Source organism: Euleptes europaea, chromosome 12, assembly GCF_029931775.1.
Source record: "Euleptes europaea isolate rEulEur1 chromosome 12, rEulEur1.hap1, whole genome shotgun sequence".
In the NCBI taxonomy this organism is placed as follows: Eukaryota; Metazoa; Chordata; class Lepidosauria; order Squamata; family Sphaerodactylidae; genus Euleptes; species Euleptes europaea.
In genome coordinates, this window is record NC_079323.1 from 22798576 (window position 1) to 22821964 (window position 23389).

A 23389-nucleotide genomic window follows, 5' to 3' on the forward strand; every position below is an offset into this window, starting at 1 on the left:
TTGAATATTTAAAGGTTTTTTCCCCCTTTTCCCTTCCCTCTGACTCCTACTTTGAGATGATTTGTTTTTTGTAACTTGCATACTATTCCATGGTTACATGTTTTTTGGTTGTATGAGACTGTTGGTCCTTAATCTTCTAACCAGGGAGCCAATTTTTGTGCTTATTGCTGGCTTTCGGCTGTTTCCAACTGAAGTCAATGAGCGATTCACCATTTGGTTCAGAAGGAACAGAATTAAAGTAGTGCTGAGCACTCTATAGACTCCTTCAGGTTTTTGTAAACAAACACAGCGGTACTAACACTGGCAGCTTGTCATCCTCTCGTCGGCAAAATTTAGACAGTGAAGGGGAGGTCAGTGTTTAAACACACATTTAGTGTTAACTGTGGTGGTGTTGCTTGTGCTACAACTTATCCATTGTTAACTAGAAATTGACCACCCAGTCTTTCTGCAAGCGATGGCCGTCTTTGGGGCATTCTGAAAAATTTGTTTGCTCCCCATATTGGTTACACTTTCTTGACGGGTATGAAAGAGCCCTTCCTCCCGTTCTCTGCGAGTCATCCATTGTCAGTGGGAAGACTGACTTCCAACAGACTGATTAAAGCAGAAGACTCCTCTTATTTGGACCACCCCACTCCCATCCGAAGTATTAGACCTGCATTTTTAAGCGCAGGTGTTTAAATATAAACACTGCACTCTTCCTCAGTAGAGCCATAAAAGATGGGTCTGCTTGTTTCCCCCCGCCCCACCAGCAACTAAATTCTTGTCTTGCTTTTTAATAGAGAAACTTGCAGATTGTTTTCCAACTCTTAAAATGAAAATAATACAGTTTTAAATAGGCCTGTGTATAGAAAGAAATGTTTTCAGTTTACAGGGTAAGTTAAAGACGTCTCTCCTCTGGTGAAAGTATTGCTCGATGATCAAATAAGCTTTATATCCTTAGAGATGGTTTATTTCTGGTTTTGCCCACATCAAATTCTCGTGTCTAAAGGAATTTGCAAGCAGGAATGCATTTTGATCTGTGCTCTCAAACAGGAACAATTCACAGCAGCATTAAAACCAGAAGTAAAATATTTCCCTTCTGTACAGTCTGCATCATAACTCAATTGGAAGGTACAGAATGAATATATATATACACACACACATACTGCTGTAGTAATCTGCTGCTTGAGAGCGTGGATGTGAATGCACTCTGAGTTTAGTATGAATGAAAACTACAAGTGAATGAAAACTACTGAAATGAGAAAAATGCCCCCAAAATGGCAGTACTTCCCGTTTAGGCTTGAAGGAAACCCAGCTACAATTGGTACATCTGTCCAGCCTCTCTAAGCTTCTTCTATTAGCAGAGATGAAATGTACAAGGTGCCTAGTCACCTGGGGTGTCTAATAATTTGAAATTTTTTGGTCAAGTTAGTATGTCACCTACCCTCTCTTTATATTTTTTTAAAAAATCTTTGCAGCATTTTCCATTGGGTTGGATTCTCCCCTACTAGTCCGGGTTTCACAGCTTTCTGAGGACTGGATGAGCTTTGATTCAGAACATCGGAGGATCCTCTGTTAGCTATGACTTACGATTCTTCATTCGATAATATTTTTAAAGCTTTTGTTAACGCTTGCTTAAGAGAGACTGAAAAGGACTTCTGCCAGAGTGTGTGTGAGTTTGAGCTGACTGAGTTCATAGTAAACAGGCTGTATGCTAAAATGTAAAGTGCTTTTCCCCCTTCATCCTTTTGCAGCTGACATGGGCTTTGCCCGGCTATTTAATTCACCTTTGAAGCCTTTAGCCGATCTGGATCCAGTAGTTGTGACATTCTGGTATCGAGCTCCAGAGTTGCTGCTTGGAGCAAGACATTATACCAAAGCTATTGGTAAGTAATCTCATGTTACTGGTGCAACAGATTATTTGTGATCTGTCAAAACAGCATATTTATATTCTGGTTGTATCTGAAGCGATGCACATGTGAAAAACCAAAAAAATCCACTGTTTGTATCTGAGAGCCGTAGCAACACTTTTTCAACAATCTGATACTCCATTAAAAATTATCACAAATTTAGTCCATTTCTCAATTTTGGCAAATTTTAATAGAATAGTGCTGTTCAAAGACTGACTCTTAAGACTGGGGAGTTAAGCTGTCCCTGAGCTAGCCCAAGGCCTAGTTCATGGAGACTCTTGAGATTTCAGAGTAAGAAAGCCTTGCGATTCCTTATAACTTGTCTGACTGATCTTGACGCTTCCCGTTCCTATAGACATCAAAGTAGAAAACCTTGCCTTTGTTGTCTCCCAGTTCATGTGATTTAGCAGTGCCAGGGATGAAGGAAGAGTGAGATGGTTATCTCTGTCATTTACTTTTCTCCTGCTCTTCTTTGAAGGAGCTTAAGGCACTGTATCTTATTCTTTCCAACTTCATTTTATCCTTACGACAACCTGGTTGGTACGTTAAGCTGCAAGAAATTGACTGACTTAGAGTAGCTTCATAGGTGAGTGAGCATTTGAACCCAGACCTCCCCTTTCTTAGTTACTCTAACTGCGACATATTTATACCATGTAACCCACCTGCAGTCTTGGTGAGAAGGTGGGCTATAAATAAAATATATATATATATATATTAGCTCCCTGTTTGGCTTAGAGAGTTTGTGCAGGGGATTCCCAGTCTTGTTGAGCTTGTAGGCACTTTTGGAATTCTGAGATCAGAGAATAAACACCACCTCAAATAGCTACCATGGGGGTCATTTGCAAAATGGCTTCCATGGAGTGCTAGGGCCAATTAGTAAATGTTGGGAGGATGCAAGTCAACCATCTTCCCACATTGGAGGCCGCTGTTTCTGAATGAGGTGCTTCCTGCAAACACAAAAGTGATTCCTCTTGGGTTCTGTAGCGGCACAACCTCCTTCAGTGAGGAAGAGGAAGGTTTGGACTAGCTTTGGGGAAGAGTTTGCTGGAGGAGTAAATAGGCACCATGAACCTCGCTCGCAAGCACCGTGGTGCCCTAGCTTCCTTAGACACTCATGCTTTAGATTCTGTTTGTTTAGGAAGTATGCTCAAGCAGCCAGTTAAGGATTGCATGGCTCCTTGCCCCTCCCCTCCTGACCTGAGGGCTTCCCTGGACTGTGTCCTGTGAGCAAACGCATACAGTCCTCTGATATCTTAACATCAATCTTTGAGGACCTTTGGGCCAGGAGGACTTGGATGTAAAATGGTGTAGCATGGATAATTTTCTTAGTGGCTCCACAAAAGGTTCCCATGGAATACATTTGGTGAAGCCATGGTTGTACCTTAGCATATATAAAAGCTAAGCTTTGAAATGCTTCCATTTTATAGATTATTTGTCTTAGAATGTTTGTTTGCACTCCAGTTTGTGAAGGCATACTTGAAAGTTACTTTGAAACAAGAACCAAACAAAATATGACACTAAATGCATAGCTGCTCCCCAAAGTGGGTTCTTTTGCTGTTGTGCGTTAAGCTGTCGCTTCTTTAACAGCTAGTAAAATTTACCTGTATCTTGACATCTTAATTATCTCCATTTTCCTGTCGACACTCTGTATTGTTGGTTGTTGCTGGTAGGAATAGGGGGGCAAGGAAACACAGAATGTTGTGCATCAAGGCATGAGCAATTTATAGTAGAGACAACAGATGGGAGCTAAATGCTCAGTTGCTCTTCATCCAGAGCTGCATTTTTAGAATAGCGCCTAAGTTGCCCTAGTGGAGCCAGTTTTGAGCGCATGGTGGCTCGTGCTTAAATTTTGAAAAGAAAAGTGGAAGGGAGAAAACAGCATTAGATGAAATTTGGTCGCAGGTTAAAAGTTTTAATAGTGTTTCTTGTTTGCTTCATCCAAAGAAATAAAGTATTAAATCATATATTGATGTCTGGCATTGTGATATGTTGTATGTCTGAGACTGAAGGGCCAATTTCAAAATACAACACAGTAAGGATGAGAATGTAAAGCTTTTTCCAAATCATATAAAAGCAGATTTGATTGCTGATGAGGCCATATGATAACTATGCTGCTATTTCTAAAACCATCCTTTTTCCTTTTAGAAAAATATATGATTTTCCCCTTCCTTTTTGTAAAGATATTTGGGCTATAGGGTGTATATTTGCAGAACTACTAACGTCAGAACCAATATTCCACTGCCGACAAGAAGACATAAAAACTAGTAATCCGTATCATCATGACCAACTGGACAGAATATTCAATGTAATGGGATTTCCTGCAGGTATATATTCTATTTCTTCTCTTGTTGCTACCAGGATAGACTTGTTGGGGGCGATTTTGTCAAATTAATTGTCAGAACAATAAAACTATTAAAAATATCTTTAATGCACTGTAAAAGCTCTGTTTGAAACAATGTAATGCTGCTATAGAACATAATCCCTCTATGGTTATGCAGGGCAGAATTTTGAATATACCATATCCAGACAGGACCTGTCCTTGCTCTTCTGGCTCTATCAATTCATTAGCTCATGCCCTCTTGGAATGCCGCTTTTATGAGGAACTTCTATCACATTATATCTCTCCCCTTTTAACATATAAATCTAATGCCTCTGTGTCTGACATAATGTCTTTTTTTGCTAAGTGAAAGGGATCCCAAGGCTACATTGTGAATGGCAAGATTTGTTTCAGTCCTTATATCCCTCAAATATTAGATATATGCTGCTCAAAATCAATGGATCAAGGAGCTTCTAAGGGATAAAAGGAAAGGAAAGGCTATGGAACATAGCTTCATATTGTAAATTGTTCAGTACTGGTACATACATTAAACATTTTTCTATCATAGGTGAATAGGGGAAAAAAGATCTTTAAAATATCCATGCCTTAATGCTGTTTTTATGTTTGAAAATGTTAAGGTGGCAGACATCCATACTTTATGCCACAGTGTTCATTGGAGTCCTCTTTAGGGTGTAGAAAGGAGTCACAGCAGCGAGTGGAAAATAATATTTTTCCAAGTGTTTCACTAGCAATGCAGGTGGTATCACCCCAGCCTGCAATGAAAGTTAGCAGTTAAGTGATATTTCTGTTTAGACTTCTTGACTGAATATAAGTTCTTGCCTCAAAATAAGTAAAGCATCATAATCTGAACGTGTATATTTTCCGCATACAGCTTTTTAATAATACTGTGTAACTGCTATAGAACTACTGTACCAATTTGCTAGGGGCATGTGATTGCTGTGGTTGTTTTTTTTTAAGAATTGGCAAGCAACCCTCAAAAAAAACATTTTATGAATGAATAATAAACCCATATTCCACATTTGGAGTCAGGTATTGTGGATGAAATGAGAGAGGAAGACTTTCTCCGCTCTGACAGTTTAATCAGATGAACAAGAAAGAAGCGAAGTTAAGCAATGGAGCTAAGATAACCATTCTGAACGTGCAAGTGATTGTCTTCTATTTTCTCTGTAAAGTAAGCAAGCCACATAACTAATAAATTATCACTTCATAGATAAAGATTGGGAAGATATTAAAAAGATGCCTGAACATTCGACGTTAATGAAAGACTTTAGAAGAAACACGTAAGTCCTGCACGGGTTCAGTAGCCCACATACTTCATTTGCCCTTATGCAGGACTCCTGCATGACGATTCCTGTTCTGCTTGAATTCCAGGAACTTGGAAAGGGAGAGGTGTGTCACTTTACACTAGGCTTTAAGACAGAAGCAACAAGAGTCTTGTATTGCTTCCCTGAAAGCCCTGTGGAAAGTGAACAGGTCTCTTCCTTCTCTCTGAGACCCAGCGTGGTATAGTGGTTAAGAGCGGTGGTTTGGAGCGGTGAGCTGTAATCTGGAGAACTGGGCTTGATTCCCCACTCCTCCACATGAGCGACGGACTAATCTGGTGAACCAGGTTGGTTTCCCCACTCCTATGCATGAAGCCAGCTGATGACCTTGGGCTAGTCACAGCTCTTAGAGCTCTCTCAGCCCCACCTACCTCACAGGGTGTCTGTTGTGGGGAGGGGAAGGGAAGGTGATTGTAAGCCCGTTTGATTCTTCCTTAAGTGATAGAGAAAGTCAGCATATAAAAACCAACTCTTCTTCTCCTCCTCCTCCTCCTCTTCTCTGTCTCTCTCTGGAAGGAAAGGGGTAGGAATGGCATGTGATTACCACAAATAATTGTTGTCTACTAAGCCCACCCCAAATGTTTAGATTTTTCTGCAGTGTGCTTAGTGAAGCTGCCTAAGAAATCATGACAGCCACTTTGTTTGTCTGGAAATTTTTGAAATGTAGTATGCAACGCATCAAATTCCTGTGGCTTTGCTAACGGGAATTTGACTCCTAGGTGCTAAATTCAAAAGATTAACTTTAACATTTTTTTAAATGGATCGTCAGAATCCTACCTACCAAAAATGTGGGTGTAATATGTAGAGGAGGTGCACGAAATTGTTGATGGCTAATGGTTTTTCAGGTTTCCTCCCCCCCCCCCTTGATTGTGTGCCAGATCTCCGGTCATGGGAAGCCGTTCATGCCATGGAAGCTCGCTGGGAGAATTTGGGCCAGTCACACTCTGTCTGCCCAACGTACCTCACAGGGTTTTTATGAGGATAAAATGGAGGAGAGGAGGATGTAAGCTGCCTTGGGTCCCTTCGGGAAGAAAGGCAGGGTACAAATGAAATAAATAAATAAAATCCATGTGGCATACATAACATATGTGGGTAGCCCCTGGCTACTGCCTCACAGTACTAGCTACATTTTGAATCTTACATGAACCAGACAGTTTAGAGCAGTGGTTCCCAAACTTTTCGGGCCGCCGCCCCCTTGATTCCACAAACTGCAGCCCAGCGCCCCCTACCCTATCCCAGCAATACAGTTGAAGGGGCCTACCTCTAGTGCCTCCTTGCTGCCCCCTTGCCTCTTAGTGCCCCCCTAGGTAATCCCCCCGCCCCCCAGGGGGTGATACTGCCCACTTTGGGAACCACTGGTTTAGAGTAATAAAGCAATTGGGGAAAAGAGGGCTGTAGGTTTTATACTACTCGACATAAATACACTTTCTGTTCAGTTTGCTGTAACTTTTTTTTCAGGTATACCAACTGCAGCCTTATCAAATATATGGAAAAACATAAAGTTAAGCCGGATAGCAAAGCATTCCACTTGGTAAGCTTTTGTTAGTATTATGCTGTATGCTGAGAAATTCTTACTGTTTGCAAAAGTATTAATTGGAGATACTTACATTTCCATTCGTTATATGCATGGTTATGGAATAGCGTTTCCCGGGAGTTGTCCCTGGCTTCCTCACTTTCGATCTTCAGGAGGCAGCTGAAGACCATTTTATCTACGTCTGCATTTGACTAATTTAGTTTTTATTTATTGGCAGTCCTAATTGGAGATTTTAAATTGCGGAGTTTTATTTGTTTTTATAATCATAGTTTTCTTTATATTGTAATCCGTCTTGAATTCTGCAAGGAGGCTAATGAATGTTCTAAATAAGTGAATAAATACCTGTACATAGATGCATTTATTGAGCAAGCGTGCGGTTTTATGTATTTAGTATCTGTTGCATCATATTTAATGCTATAAAGTCTAGGTTTTGTGTCTACATTCTTTTTTTATTCAGTGGAAATATTTGACATTCATCCAGCTTCCTTATTCAGTGCACCAAAACAGTATTGCTAAAGTGTGCACCTTTGTTGGGGAAAATAAACTTGTTTCATAATTTTTTGTAGCAATATTACATTTCCAGAGAAAGTAATTTGAAAGTCCCTGACCATATAGTTGTCAGGTGCTCAGAATCCAGATCTACACCAGGGTTCCCCGATGTGGTGCCCGCCCATGGGAGCCCCGGCACCCACCAAGCTTTTCAGACAGTGGAAATTGTGAGGCAGGGCTTTTCATTCAACATAAGAAAGGCCCTGCTGGATCAGACCAAGGCCCATCAAGTCCAGCAGCCTTTTCACACAGTGGCCAACCAGGTGCCTCTAGGAAGGCCACAAACATTAATCTTCTTTAGTGTAATGCAAAAAGTATTTTTGTGGTTAATTTCATAACACTAAATGTTTTATGTTTAAATTTGTTCAGCTACAGAAATTGCTTACTATGGACCCAATAAAAAGAATTACCTCAGAACAGGCTATGCAGGATCCTTATTTCTTAGAAGATCCACTTCCAACATCTGAGTAAGTGGCTAGTTTATTAGTTACCACCCATGTTTTTAAAAATATGGAATAGTATGGGATAGAGTTGTGGCAGCTGAGAATAACAGCGAAAGAAATTGAAGCAGTAAAATACATATGCTTACCATTTATAAGAAGCTTTACCATTTGCTGTTTTCAAGCAATGTTCTCATTAATCTCTTGTTCTACGTGTCTTTCATCCTGTTATTCATAGCACTAATCCTGTTATTCACTGACAGGTTGATTATGCGTGCTACAGATCTTCACCGACAACAGCAAACTGCCTGCAGAGTCCAGTTCTCTCCCCTCAAATACCAGATGACGCTTATCTAATTAGTTTATTTTTCTTTGTAAATTCGGCAGGTGGACAGAAGCACAAGTGTCTGCCTTCTGAGGGCAAAACCATAGTCTAAACTGGAGCGTGATCATATTGTTTTTTAAAAAGTAAAAATTATTTGTACCACTAGGAACAGTGATTTTTTAATCCCTAATTAATTTAGGCAAGACTTAAAATTAAGTGACTCATGCATAACCTTTTTGTGACCTTTACCCAGCAAGCTGGCAATGTATTTGAGTACTGATTTGACTAGTACACCCAATTTGCTTCTTGATTACAGTGGAGAAATGGCTTTTACTTTGAGGATACGTGCCAATATTTCATGCTTTAGGGCTTGCAAAAAAAACAACACTTGGTTTTAAAAGCCTTTCTTTACTGTCAGCAAACAACAGGTGGGACAGGGGAGGTCGGTTGCTCCCATCTGTAATCGTGAGGATTTAAAGCCATTTCAGTCTTTATCGTCAATCATCAAATGGCTAACTTAGTCTTGTTTAAATTGCTCTAGCAGAAGCATTTTTCTCTTTAAATCCTAAGTCAGCATTTCATCTTGTTACAAAACTAATAAGCAGTCAGTGGCTTCAGAGGTCACTGGTAAGATTGTGTGCAAGGCAGTCGTGATGACTGTCTGTAAAAGAGGCTATGCAGGAATTGCTCAAACCTGGAATTTTGTATTGTGGGTAGAAATAGCCTACTGCAAATTTTACGGCTGTGAAGATATGCTTGCAAGCATCTTTCTTAACACTTTAACTAAAAGGGCAAAAACGTTAACATGGGGGTACATCAAGCCTATTGGAATCCTTCTAGATCAGAACTATTAAATTTTCATTGAACAGGTGCAAGAAGGTTTACAGTCAAAAGAAATTGTTCTTCCTAGTTTAGAAGGTATAGTGCGGTGCTTGCTTAAGTTACATATATCCTAAAAGATAGTTAGCTTGTATAGTAGGTATTTGTTTACTAAAACAACTGGTTTCCGTGGCACAGAGTGTTAAGCTGCAGTACTGCAGTCAAAAGCTCTGCTCACGACCTGAGTTCAATCCCAACAGAAGTTGGTTTCAGGTAGCTGGCTCAAGGTTGACTCAGCCTTCCATCCTTCCGAGGTCGGTAAAATGAGTACCCAGCTTGCTGGGGGTAAAGGGAAGATGACTGGGGAAGGCACTGGCAAACCATCCCGCAAACAAAGCTGCCTAGGAAACGTCGGGATGTGACGTCACCCCATGGGTCAGGAATGACCCAGTGCTTGCACAGAGGACCTTTAACTTTTAGAACAGACCTAAATGTAGGATATAAATCTGATAATAGCATACTTGACTATTAAGAGCTCCATAATAATTATTCTCATATTAGGAATCAAAGCCTCTCTCTGATTCATTGGCAAAAGACTGAGGTTTGGATCCCAACCAGACATTTGGACCCATGGAGAAGGGCACATGTGTAGATTTTGGTAGTTCTGCTTCTCCTACGTAGGCAAGATGTTGCAGATGTGACAGGCTGTAGTAGGGGAGAGGGAATGCTTGTGCTAGTTAGAATCTACCTTCACTGTGGAATTTAGCCAGCATAAGAAAAGCCCTGTTGAATCAGACCAGTGGTCCATCTGATCCATCTTGTTTCACGCAGTGGTCAAACAGTTGCCCTGAAGGCTCAGCAAACAGGATGCAGAGGACAAGGCATTCCCCTGATGTTACCTCCTAGCACTGTTTTACAGAGATTTACTGCCTCTGAATGTAGAGGTTCCTTTTACTCACCGTTGCTGGTAGTCATTGATGGACCTATCCTCCATGAATCTGCCTAATCCCCTTTTAAATCCTTCATAATTTTTGTTAGCTCAATGCTGAAGATACTTTGCAATAGCCCTAGAAAAAGATTATCTGAAAAGTAGCCTATGGTGCAGAGTGACTCAAAATGGAACATTATGCCAGAAGGATATAGAGACTGTTCATGTAGTGAACGCTGCATCACACGGGATGCTATAGGAAAGGGCAGGAAGAGAAGGTGGATTCTAAAGAACAGTCTCTTCAATACTGTGAAATAGGACAAGACGTACTAAACCTTTCTCTAGCAGGAAGATATGATGACTCTTAGGTGTCTGGCAAATGTTAGGAGTGGATGCATTTGACCTGGCTTCCTCATACAGAAGACAGGCCTATGCAAGGACAGATTTGAAAGTTACACTTAGACAATAAGGTTAGGGTCTCCCTTGGCCATTAGCTGGGGATGGGAAAGTAGGGTTGCCAGATCCAGGTTGGGAAACACCTGGAAATTTGGGGATGGAGCCTAGGGAGGACAAGGACCTCAGTGGGGTACAATGCCATAGAGTACACACTCCAGAGCTTCCATTTTTTCCAGGGGAGCTGATCTCTGTAGTCTGGAGATGAGCTGTAATTCTGGGGGATCCCCAGGTTCCACCTGGAGGCTGGCATCCCTAAATAAAGTACATAACTAACTCTGAATGACAAGTAGTTTAGGTAGTTCTTAATATAAAGTGATTGCCTTATACAGAAGACGGATCACTCCCCAAAGTAGAGGTATAATCTCTTGGAAGGCTACAGCCACAGTGTAAAATGTCAAGTGTCTGCTATAGCAGAGCACAGCTCCAACAGCTGTAAAGGCCATACTTAATGTTTTATTGTATTTATAACATTTTTATGTCACCTGCTAAGATGGACATCTTTTAGTAGGAACAGGGGGACTAACTTGTGGGTTCTAACTAATTTAATTTGCTAAATATGATTAGATTTTTCTGTTTTGTTTTTTGCAGTGTGTTTGCAGGTTGTCAGATCCCATACCCAAAACGAGAATTTTTAACTGAAGAAGAACCAGAAGACAAAGGAGACAAAGTAGGTATTGAACTGAAGGCTGTGATGGGAAAAGTAAGTTTGGAAATGTTTGTTAAATGTTGTGTGCTACTTTATAATTGCTCACTGATTGTATTTTTGATCGTGTTAATGTTTCTGTTTGCAGAGATGGAATACTTCTTTATCTATATACTAATAGCAAAGTTGGCCAAATATGAGGATACTTAAATCTGGTGATTGGAGCTGTGAACGGCAAGACAGATATTTCTATAAACCTGAACAATGCCCCAGGCTTGCCGAAAAAACTGAAATCTAACAAATATACATTGGGGGCTTTAACAGCCTCAAAATGATAAAAGGCGCACCTGTAGCTGTAACAAATAGATTCCCTCAGTGGCTGTTGCTAGGCAACCACAGCATTCCAAGGCTTGGTTTCTGTGAGTAAAAGGCAGAGGGAGGGGGCAGGGTCCTTTCCAGGGCTGTTTTGGCCTTTAAGGAAAGACTCATCAGAGCCAGGCCTGATAGCAACCACTGGGTGACTTGATACCACCTTACTTGCATGACTCACCTAGGCCTTGCTGCTTGTTACTTTTCAACAGCAGCCACCCTCTGAAAGTCAGTGTGGTGTAGCAGTTAGAGCTTCAGAATAGGGTCTGGGAAACCCAGGTTTGAATCCCCATCTTGCTGTGGAAGCTCTAGGAGATTATGGACCAATCACATACTTTCAGCCTAGCCTACATCACAGGGTTGTTGTAAGGGGAAAAAGGAAGAGGAGAATAATGTAAGCTGCTTTGGTCCCCACTGTGGAGAAAGATGGGATATAAATGAAGTAAATAATAAATATAACTGAAGGTAAAAGGAAGGTTGATGGGTGGGAAGAAGAGAAGGAAAGTTGAGAATATGGAGTCTGCCAGGGAGGGAAAGAGGAAATGATATGGGGAAAGGGAATATAGGTGGAAATGAACAGCTAGATTCAAATACAGTAGCACCAAGGTTTGTGGGGGTATGAGCTTGCAAGGGTTAAAGGTCCCTTCATCAGATACCAACAAAAGAGGGGCCCTTGCAAGTCCTTGCAGGTTCTCCATTGCACAGCTGGGCCTGGCCCAGCAGCCAGGATAGCACAACTGGGCCATAGTTTTTGCAGGCAGAGGCTGCCTGGAGAGGGAAGAAGAGAAAGCGTAAGATGAAGGGCAGATAAAGATAGGTTAGTTGGTGGGTGGGTGGAAGAGAAGGAAGCAGGAAAAGGAGAGAGGTTATGGCAGGAGGTAATAGTGGAGGAGGGTTAAATGAGATGCCCCCACAAGTGCTTGTGGGTCCCCTACTTGTGCTTCTTTGTACTCTTGGGGTTTTGCTAGTTTTATTAAGCCATTTGATGCCAGGATAAGAAGAGGGTAATATTGAAGTAAAGTTTGATTTATATACAGACAAAAGCCTTGCACAGAACTGGAGAAATCCATAATCTAGGCATCAAGTATTGGAAGAAATTGAACTTTTAAAAAATCACTTTATAAAACAAATATAGAAAAGCAGTGATTAATATGTATAGCCCATAGATTTGGCATCTCCAATGACTGTGATTTGACATTAAATAGGACCAAACTTTTGCTTTGGAGCCTGATTTGGGTATATTTTTCAAACGATAAATCCAAAAATTGTGCTATTTTTGCCACATTTACCTGATGTGTTGGACTGCACATGGATTAATTTCTCTGGGGACACATGTATGCAGTGAAAATGCACAAAATGTAGTATTAATGGGAAAGAACGAAAGTGAAATGAAACTTTTAGAGAGGATGGTAAGCAAAGAAGTAACTTTCAGCACGTCTATCTTTTCTCTTATTACTGAATGCTGAAATACGATACTCAGCTTCAGCTCTGTCATGACGATCGTAATAAAATATGCTAAAATTACCAAGGTGTTTAGTGGAAACCGGTGATAAAGAGAAATACAGTCTAGGTGATCTAGGGGTGGGGCAGTCTTCATGATGGGGAGGCAGCTCCTCTTGCTGTCATACAGAGCAGCAACAAGAACATAAGAAAAGCCATGCTGGATCAGACCAAGGCCCATCAAGTCCAGCAGTCTGTTCACACAGTGGCCAACCAGGTGCCTCTAGGAAGCCCACAAACAAGAAAACTGCAGCAGCACTATCCTGCCTGTGTTTCACATCACCTAATATATTTGACATTCTCCTCTGATCCTGGAAAGAATAGGTATGCATTATGACTAGTAGCCATTTTGACTAGTAGCCATGAATAGCCCTATCCTCCATGAACATGTCCACTCCCCTCTTAATGCCTTCCAAGTGGGCAGCAATCACCACATCCTGGGGCAGGGAGTTCCACAATTTAACTATGCGTTGCGTGAAGCAATACTTCCTTTCATCAGTTTTGAATTTCTCACCCTCCAGCTTCAGCAGATGACCCCGTGTTCTAGTATTATGAGAGAGGGAGAAAAGCTTCTCCCTGTCCACTCTGTCCATACCATGCATAATTTTATAGACCTCTATCATGTCTCACCTCAATTGCCTTCTTTCCAGGCTAAACAGCCCAAAGGGAAGCAGACAGTTTGGCCACAGGTTGGTCATGCCTCATACTGGAGTATTTAGCGCAGCGGTTATTTCCTCCCATTCTCCCTCTTCTTAGGACAGAGCAGTCTGGCATCTTTCCCCATCATGCTGAAGCTTGAAGCGAAAAACATCAGCGCTATTCTTATACATTTTCCTCTTCACTTCCAGACCTTGGGGAAACTGCATTGCTCACTTGCCTCCCCGTCATTGCCAGGGAGAACTGTAATAGTAGCCGTGGCTAGAGGTAACACTACAGCAGCCCCATATGTGGAGTTTCTACCGGCTACTTTATGGGAAAATTTCCATCAGTGCTCCCTGTTCTTCTCTGTGCACTTAGCTGAGAAAAACCAAGAGCGGCAGCGTTCTGAGGAATTTTAATTAGGCATAAAAAAGCAGGAACAGACATATGGGTCCTTTTCTCTTTCCTTTCGCTGTGCTTCTCACCACTAGCCAGGAAAGAGAAGAACAGCAGCAGTGTTCTGAGGAATTTGGTGCCAGTAACTTCACACACACACAATCTCAGTATCATTCCCTTTACATGAGAATGAGGCAGAGAAATGCTTTTTTCTCAGCTTTCTCTGAATGTTGAGACCACCTTTCCCATAATCTTGGAGGCAGGAAGTACTTGCAGTCCCAATTTCGTCTTCCGATGGTGCCCTTAACCTTCAGTTCCATTCCTGTCTCCACCATGTGTGCAAAGAGAGCTCTGCTTCTGCTTTTTCTTCCTCTTCCTGCTTTTCGCTTATCATTCCAGTTGCAGTTCCTTCGTATATGTCTAAGTCTGTTTTGGAAGACATTTATTATCGTGTGCATCTTTCCCACCTTTTTTCTTCCCTGCTTTCCTGTCCATCAGTTGGCTTCAGCTGAAGTGATGGCAAAGTAGCATTGATCATCAGTGGCTTTGAAGGCCACAGCTCCAGCAAAGCAGCAAAAGATGATTGAGATGCTTTGTAGAGAAGATGGCCCAAAACAGATAATAAGATACACAGCAGTCTTAACATGCTGAACCCATCAGAATGGTGTCTTCACTCAGCTTTCAATCATATTTGCTGCCACTTAAACAGTCTGCAGATGGTCTCTTTTCCTTCCCAGAGGACCATCTGCTGACCAAGTCATTCTCCCACTAGTGCTGTCAGAAGGCATATGGGATCGACACTCTGAACAGCATATGACCAACTGAATTCCTTTGTGTGTTTCCTCCAATTGACCTAATCCCCAAGGGCCTGTGGAAATTACAACACCACAAGGTGGAAGTGTTCGGTGCCTCAGTGGCCAAAATACTCATATTTTGCAGACCTCCGAAGATGGCCCACCCAGAAACTATGGCATCTCTCATGTCACAGAGATTTCATCTTACCATCTTACCTCCATCCTTAGAGTCTTTCCAGCTTCCTCCAGCTACTCCAGAAATGCCACTGATACTCTTCTTGCCTTTCTGAAATCATCAGCTAATAAAATGTAGACATGGCGGACCTTCTGCAGGTGGTATGAATTCCACCCTAAAGACCCTAACACACTCTACCAGTGGAATCTATCCTAGATTTCCTTCAAAAAGGTTTGGAGAAAGGTCTGAGCACCTTTGTAGAATTGCCCTGATGGAACCTTAATACAGTTCTGCCAACAGTAGCCAAGTCCCCTCTTGAGTCTTTAGCCACATGTTTTGAAAGCTCTCTCGCCGAAACTCCTCTCTTAGAATATATCACATCTGTGTGTGCACTCTGTTAGAAGAGAGCTATGTATATTCCATATTGACATTATTGCTGTGTATAGATCTCTACTTTATATTTCACAGGGCAAAGGGTTAGTTTTCTTCTACTACTACTACTACTACTACTACTAATTCTGCTACTACCACTAATAGATGGCCAGTACAAATAGTGGCAAGCTTAGTTTGAGCTTTACTTTCTGTTGAACACATGACGCTGCCTTATACTGAATCAGACCATCGTTCCATCAAAGTCAGTTATTGTCTATTCAAACCGGCAGCAGCTCTCCAGGGTCTCAGGCAGAGGTCTTTCACATCACCTACTTGCCTAGTCCCTTTAACTGGAGATGCTGGGGATTGAACTTGGGACCTTTTGTGTGCCAAGCAGATGCTCTACCACTGAGCCACAGCCCCTCTTGTTCCTCACGCAAGAAAAGCCTGCTGATTTTCCCCCCAGTTGTCTCAGTTTTTAGGTTAAGTATATAGGGGCTTGCCATTAGTCTGGAGTCTCAAAGGAAGTCACTCCCCTTGTTGCTGCACCGCAAGAGGAGGTGTCTTTCCATCTGGAAGACTGCCCTCATTCCTCAACCAGTGAGAATGAAACTTTCTGGTAAGTCCTAGCTTATCATTTCTAGCCTTACAGTTGACTTTCCATCTTTGGGGAAAGCAATAAAAATCCCAAGATTGTCTTTTTACAAGATTGTCTGAAGTATCAGAGGAAATAAGGATGATTCTGATTCATTTTAATATTTATTGATTTTGGCCAAGACTGCAATCTTAAATGTGTAAAGTAAGGTCTAAACAGATTGGAGTAAATCTGTGTAGGATATAAGACTTTATTATATGTATAAGCATTGATGATAATTGAAGGTTTGTTATGAAAACAGATATTGAAGTGTTTTGGTTTGTGCATCATGTATGCTTTATGTGAATTGCTTCTGAGTTATTACCTTACACTTTGTCTTCAACCAATTGAGAAGAACCAGCAGCAGCAGCAGGGCAATAACCATACAAATGGAACTGGTCACCCAGGGAACCAAGACAACAGTCATACGCAAGGGCCTCCCTTGAAAAAAGTGAGAGTTGTTCCTCCCACCACTACCTCAGGTGGACTTATTATGACCTCAGACTATCAGGTATCTGTTTTCAACTTTTACATTTTGTTTTTTTATGTTATACTGCAAATCAGTAGATCTATTTCTCCACATGGTTACATCTGTGGATACTTAAATCTAGGGATTAGAGCCATGAACAGGCAACACAGATCTTTTCTATGAACCTGAAAAAACACCCCATGTGTAGAGCAATTTCCCAGCAAACCTACATCACTGGAAAGAAAGAATGTATACTTTAAAAGCAGAAATTGTAAGATCTCAAGCAGCAGTAGTTTTAGGTGCTCACTATTCACTTAAATAACACTGTTTTCAGGACTACCAGAAACTTTAAAGTATGCTTCATTTAGATTACTTGAGAGATGCTGCTTGCCTGGAAGCAATTTGTACTTGCCTGTAGGTGAGTAGCTTGCATGTCTTGCCATTTTATTTGACATTTTAATTTTTTTTCTTAAAACAGTGGGTAGCATAATTCATTTGGGATTAAATATAGGGAATATGTAAGCTTTCATTGAAGGATTTAGAGTAGGCCATTCAGAACAGTCTGCTTGAGCTTGAAAAAAATCTCATTGCTAGAATGTAGATGGGTAACATTTTGTCCTGTGAGCCTTCTGTGTTGTTGAAATATTTCTGGTCTTCATGGTGAGAGAATTTGAAAACATGACACTAGATGCTACAGGTAAAAGGTAAAGGTAGTCCCCTGTGCAAGCACCGGGTCATTCCTGACCCATGGGGTGACGTCACATCCTGACGTTTACTAGGTAGACTATGTTTACAGGGTGGTTTGCCAGTGCCTTCCCCAGTCATCTTCCCTTTACCCCCAGCAAGCTGGGTACTCATTTGACCGACCTCGGAAGGATGGAAGGCTGAGTCAGCCTTGAGCCGGCTACCTGAAACGGACTCCCGATGGGATCGAACTCAGGTTGTGAGCAGAGCTTTTGACTGCAGTACTACAGCTTACCACTCTGCGCCACGTGGCTCTAGGTGCTCCAGACAAGATAGCAAATAGAACTTTCAGTGCAAGCACAGATGTATTCCTGCGAGGGTTTCCAACTTGTAGGTGGGGCTTGGAGATCTCCTAGAATTACAACTGATATCCAGACATCGGAGATCTGTGTTCACCTGGAGAAAATGGCTGCTTTGGAGGGTGGACTCTAGGGCATTACACCCCTACTTAGCTCCCTCCCCGGGCCCCACCCCCAAACCTCCATGAGTTTCCCTATCCAGAGTTGGCAACACTAATTCCTACCTGTTGGACTCTCTAAAAACAAAATTTTAAAATATAGAATGCCATTTTGTTTTTGACATTAAAAACTTCATTGAGCTTCGTTGACAGTTCTTACTTTCCTTGGGTTTGCCTGCTTGATCTGTCTACTGGTGTCTCCTGAGTGAGTTTAGCTTCACGTACATTCCAACCTAGACTATACCTCAGGGCAAGGAGCAGTACATTAGATTAGGCATAAGCAATAATTTTAAAAAATTGCTTCTTAAGACTTTAATTTTAAGTGACATTAAATAATCCACAGAAGAGGGTGTTCTATCTCTTCATTTGCTTTAGAAATGGCTTCGGCCATGAAATTGCTTTGAATCTAGTAATGGCCATTAATGATGTAGAAGAGTTCAGAACACAAGATGGGTACTTATATATGGCAAAACCAAATTCAAGAATACCCTATGCTGTACAGATATCGAAACAAAACTAGCAGCATGCAAAATGAGCAGTGCAAAAATCTATTCAAAAAGCCTAATACAAATGCCACTGTAACACTGACATACAATAAATGTACTAAATAACACTAAACACAAATGCTACTGTAACACTAACACACAATGAATATCCTGTGTATTTAGTACATTTATTGTATGTCAGTGTTACAGTGGCATTTGTATTAGGCTTTTTGAATAGATTTTTGCACTGCTCATTTTGCATACCTTTATATGACCCCACCTGCCTGTGGCATTCATATCCTAAGGAGCCTGATCAGTACCAGTAGCAGTGGTTCAAAGTAGAGAGGAGAAATTCACCGCAGTCTTCCACCAAACGTGCAGCGGGATTCAAACTGCAGGGACAGGCTTGATTCCCTCTTTTTCCCCTACATCTCTTTCAGCGTTCCAATCCCCATGCTGCGTACCCAAATCCCGGACCAAGCACATCGCAGCCCCAGAGCAGCATGGGATATTCAACTACCTCCCAGCAGCCTCCACAGTACTCTCACCAGACGCACCGGTACTGAGCTGCACCTGAATAAGTCGATGCACTGTTGCTAAGGCTGCAGGACTGGCCGTGCTGCTGTCTCTGCCTGGAACCTGGCGTGGGCTGCAAGAATGTACTGTAACTATCGCATCTTCACAATGTCTGATAGCCAAGTTCCACTACTTTTCACAGGTTGGGGGGTAGTGGCTCCCTCAGATTGTACCCCTTTAAAGGAGTTAGACTTGAAAAGAAAGTTACTAGCACAGTTTGTGTTGTGGATATGCTACTTCCATAGTTTACTTGACATGGTTCAGACTGACCAATGCATTGTTTTCAGTGACAGTCTGTAGCAGTTGAAGCTGTGAAATATGCTAGGGGCAAAAGCATTTTTGTTGTTGTGAATTCTATTGATGTTAACAGCGTTATCTGACCAATAGTACACAAAATCTCTTAACTGGTATTTGAAGCATACAGTGTGTGTTAACAAGACGAAAAACTAACTGTGGCTCCAAATTGAGAGGATTTTGATATACATTGATTTTTAGTGACTTTTTTGTGGGTTGATTCATTTTCCACACCGATCAATGTTTTATGACCAACAAATTTGCTATGAGGAGATTTTTTTAAAAAAGCAAAACAGTAGGAAATGAGCATTTTCCAGCAGATTTTCAAGCCTCCCAAAGATTAATTTTCAATATATGTTTATTTTGTTCTCAAATCTATGACTTGACTGGTATTAAAGCTGCTATTCAATAGTAAATGAGTGTGTTATTGAGATAAACCTGTTTGGTCCAGAAAACAAAACTAAAATGATTGTCATAGACAGTGTTTTATCTTTTCCTGTTGGTGTTACTGATCTGTGAGCATGCTTTGGAATTTTAAAAAGCATGAGCAACGTTCCCTGCAAAAAACAAAAACAAACAGTGCGGCATTCATTCATATTTTTTGTCATGATTTTTGAGAACTGGCTTGATGTAGTGGATTTTAAATTTTGTTAATTATTTTTGAATACGTTCGCACGTTTGTTTAGGGGGGCACCCTTATTAAAGCAAAGGATTAAGGTGTTAGGAGAACCTTAGGATTTGAGGAAAAACTATACCATACAATGTACTGTATAAAAACTATTTTACATGAATGACGCAGGTATTCTGAATTTAAAGAAATCAACATTGTTAAAAAACAAGGTGTTATGTAATAAAATTATTTTTCATAAATCTGCATATGAATTTTGCCTGTGTTCTTGTTCACTGACCTCAAAAGGTATATATTCCACTGGTGTTACATCCCTACAATTGAAGGATAACTAAAGTTCTAATTGAGAAGAAGCATATATGGCCAAGCTGCTAAGCTCAGTTAGATGGGGCATCTGGGACAAACTAATTCAGGACCTATTTTGAGAACCTTTGCTAACTGTTCAATTCTTGCATCATAGTTGCAACATTACCTTTAACCTCTTCTTACCTTTTTACTTGCCTCCACTAACATTTCTTGAAGCCACAAGTAGGGCATAATCTAGAATCCTAAGTGTTAGGAGACACTGTTATGCCCCCACATTTTATTTAGACTTGCTATGCAACAGGATGTTGAACTGGAAGGGCTGGTGGTCTGATACAGAGTGGCTCCTATTACATTCTTCTTTTTTGCTCTTCCTTGATCGGAAGAAAAGTTGCCACATCCAGCACTCCATCCTTTCCCTGGCAGCTTTATCACTGAACATTTTATAAAACCAAGGAGTGTTTTTCTTACTACATGTGACTGATATTTCCTAAAATGCTGTCCCTACAGTAAACAAGCCTCAACTGAGTCCTAGTAGACAGGCTACAGTGCCCTTCCATGATATTCCAATTCAAGCAGATAATTTGGACACACATGAGCTTGTGTCCCAGCATGGTATAGTGGTTAAGAGCAGTGGTTTGGAGCGTTGGAGTCTGATCTGTAGAACCAGGTTTGATTCCCCACTCCTCCACATGAGCGGCGGAGGCTAATCTGGTGAACTGGATTTGGTTCCCCACTCCTACACATGAAGCCAGCTGGGTGACCTTGGGCTAGTCACTGTTCTTTCAGAACTCTCTCATCCCAATTTACCAGGTATGTCTTTGTAATTCCAAAGGGACAGCAGCCCTAAACTGGCCTACTCAGAATCCTACTTAGGCCAATCAATGGGGTTTACTCCCTGGAAAATGTTCTTAGGCTTGCACTGTAGGTCTTCCATTATTTTTCCCCAAGAGACTATATTTGGAAGAGCCCAACCCCACCAAAACCATTGGGGGGGGGGGAAATCAAGAATTTTGTTCATTATGCCAAAATGATCAGTCTAATGCAATAGGGTATGAACCTGTACATTTAGTGTATATTTCTAAGTAGAGCTATTCCCCTCTAAGCCAACTGACTTCAATGGATTTAAAAGGGTTAACTCTGTTTAAGATTGCGCTGTTAATTTAATAGGAGGTTGGGTAGTACTGCTGCAAATGGCTGACTGAATTGAGAAAGTAAGCTGGTTTTTTTCCCCTGTACAACCTAGTGAGAAAATACTGTCTCGTTTCCTTGTTACAGGATTACATTCTATTCCTGCACAGTGGACTCGAACTTGTTATTCAGCAAAAGATAAAAACCCTAGTGCTGTGATAGTTCCACAGGAAGAAAAAGCAGCCTATAATACTTGAAAAACTTGGGGGAAGAAATTCGCACATGAAGAGACGCTTGAAAACTTGTCTTGGGCTTTTAACTCAGAAATGTCATGTAGACAATTTACTGCTAATAAATATTGGAGGTAACTGCACCCCAGAGACTGTTGCTGCTGAAAGGTTGTTTGGGGCTTCCTGTCTAGCACAAATGGGTAAATTGCCGCTTTAGGTATCCAGGTTCTTGATGTATGATACCTCAGCAAGATGCCTCAGGGTGATGTGCATTTAATAGAGTGAGGTTAATATGTTGGTGATTTATCTCTTTGTGATAAGATCATGCCTGAAAGCCAGTAATCCCAGGAGTTACATTTTAAAGAATTCAATAAATAGAACAGCTCACACTAGTGAAGGGTTCAAGAACTGGAGGTGGTAATCTCAATAAAAAAAAAAGAAAACTGGAGGATGGCAATTAACCTCTGGAATTAGTTGGTAGGGTAAACCATTAGGCTAAAATATATATGGTTTCAGTGATATATACATTGTCTTTTTAAAACCATATGGTTAGGCCTGACCTGAAAAAAGACTGATGTCTGTGATTCAGCAAGGAAATCCTAAACCGATCAGTTTTTTTTGTGGAGCAGTTTTTCTCCTACAGATGAGGCTTGGTCTCAAAATATATTGGGATATCAGCATTTTTAAAATAAAAGTAAAAGATTCCTATGGTTGAATTTATAAGTACTTCATTTACACTGGATTCACAGCTTCATATTATTTGATCATGATAAGATGATATAATACTTGAGAGAGGGACTACAACTCACAATGCAAATGAATCTATGTTAGTGCAAATAATTATCATTTTAAAAATAGTGAGAAGGAAGAGAAATCTGAAACTCTTAATGTTGCCTTCAGACATAATGGCAATGAATTTTGCAAGTCAGGTTGCCACTGTTAAGAAAGCAGATGAAAATTACTCTTCATTCCTCTAACTCTAAATCAATATTTCTGGCTATAATAGTTTTAAACATCTTTTCTTCAAAAGCTCTGTTGTATATTTTAGTATCCAATGGCTCACTAGGACATGTAATATGACAGGATCAAGAGTGGGGAGTGAAATGTGGCCTGGGTTAGGAACAGAAAAACAGTGTGATACAGGTCTTCTGAAATCAGAAGGGAAAGAAGCATAAGAAAAGCATAAGAAAAAACTGTTTGCACCAATCATGGATGGAGGTTGTCATCATACCTGAATACTGTCTGTTATGATGCCTGCTCTATTTTTACATTGATTTGAATTATTCTGAAACTGCTCTAGGGTTACCAGATCTATTTTGGGAAATTCCTGGAGATTTTGGAGGGATGCCTAGGGAGCTCGAAGTGCAGGCATGGAAGGGTGCTCAGCAGTAATGTAATGGGAGGGGCCATGACTCAGAGGTAGAGCATCTGCTTGGCAAGCAGAAGGACCCAGGTTCAATCCCCGGCATCTGGAGAGCCACTGCCAGACAATACTGACTTTAATGGACCGAGGGTCTGATTCAGTATAAGGCAGTTTCATGTGTATAATGTCACTCTAGGAATTCTATTTCTCCTAGACTCTTAAGAAATACTACTGAGTCCATCCTCCAAAGCTGCCATTTTCTCCATGGGAACTAATCTCTCCAGTCTGAAGGTCAGTTATAATTCCAGGAGAACTCTAGGCCCCTGGAGTTGGTAACCCTAAACTGCTCTGATAGTTATTGTTTTCTTGGGTTTATTTTTCTTGCTTTAGGTTGTGCTGTGCCTTTTAATTATTTCCTTATTTTTACTTATTATTGTTTTTACTGTTTAAATGATGCTAGCTACATTATGTGCTTTAACTGTGTCTGCACTATATAAAAATTTTAATTTGAAGCTTGTCGTGTGCAGTTTTTACAGAGACCACTAGAGGGCAAATCTCTCAGGTTTTGTTTCAAAGATTGATTTTAA

At 40.9% G+C, this 23389-nt stretch overlaps 1 protein-coding gene across 4 annotated transcripts in view; it reads left to right on the forward strand.

Moving 5' to 3' along the window:
* Positions 1-19440, forward strand: part of CDK8 (cyclin dependent kinase 8) — a 50786-nt gene extending 31346 nt beyond the window's left edge. For 3 of the 4 annotated variants that reach the window (XM_056858436.1, XM_056858439.1, XM_056858440.1), the window contains 8 exons: positions 1734-1865; positions 4070-4213; positions 5438-5507; positions 7008-7080; positions 8002-8099; positions 11189-11267; positions 16475-16633; positions 18718-19440. In XM_056858436.1, coding sequence (XP_056714414.1) covers positions 1734-1865; positions 4070-4213; positions 5438-5507; positions 7008-7080; positions 8002-8099; positions 11189-11267; positions 16475-16633; positions 18718-18843 — 881 coding nt within the window. In that variant the 3' untranslated portion in view covers positions 18844-19440. The remainder of the gene's footprint in view (positions 1-1733; positions 1866-4069; positions 4214-5437; positions 5508-7007; positions 7081-8001; positions 8100-11188; positions 11268-16474; positions 16634-18717) is intronic. The other variant, XM_056858438.1, reaches the window with a different exon arrangement.
* Positions 19441-23389: the final 3949 nt, after the last annotated feature.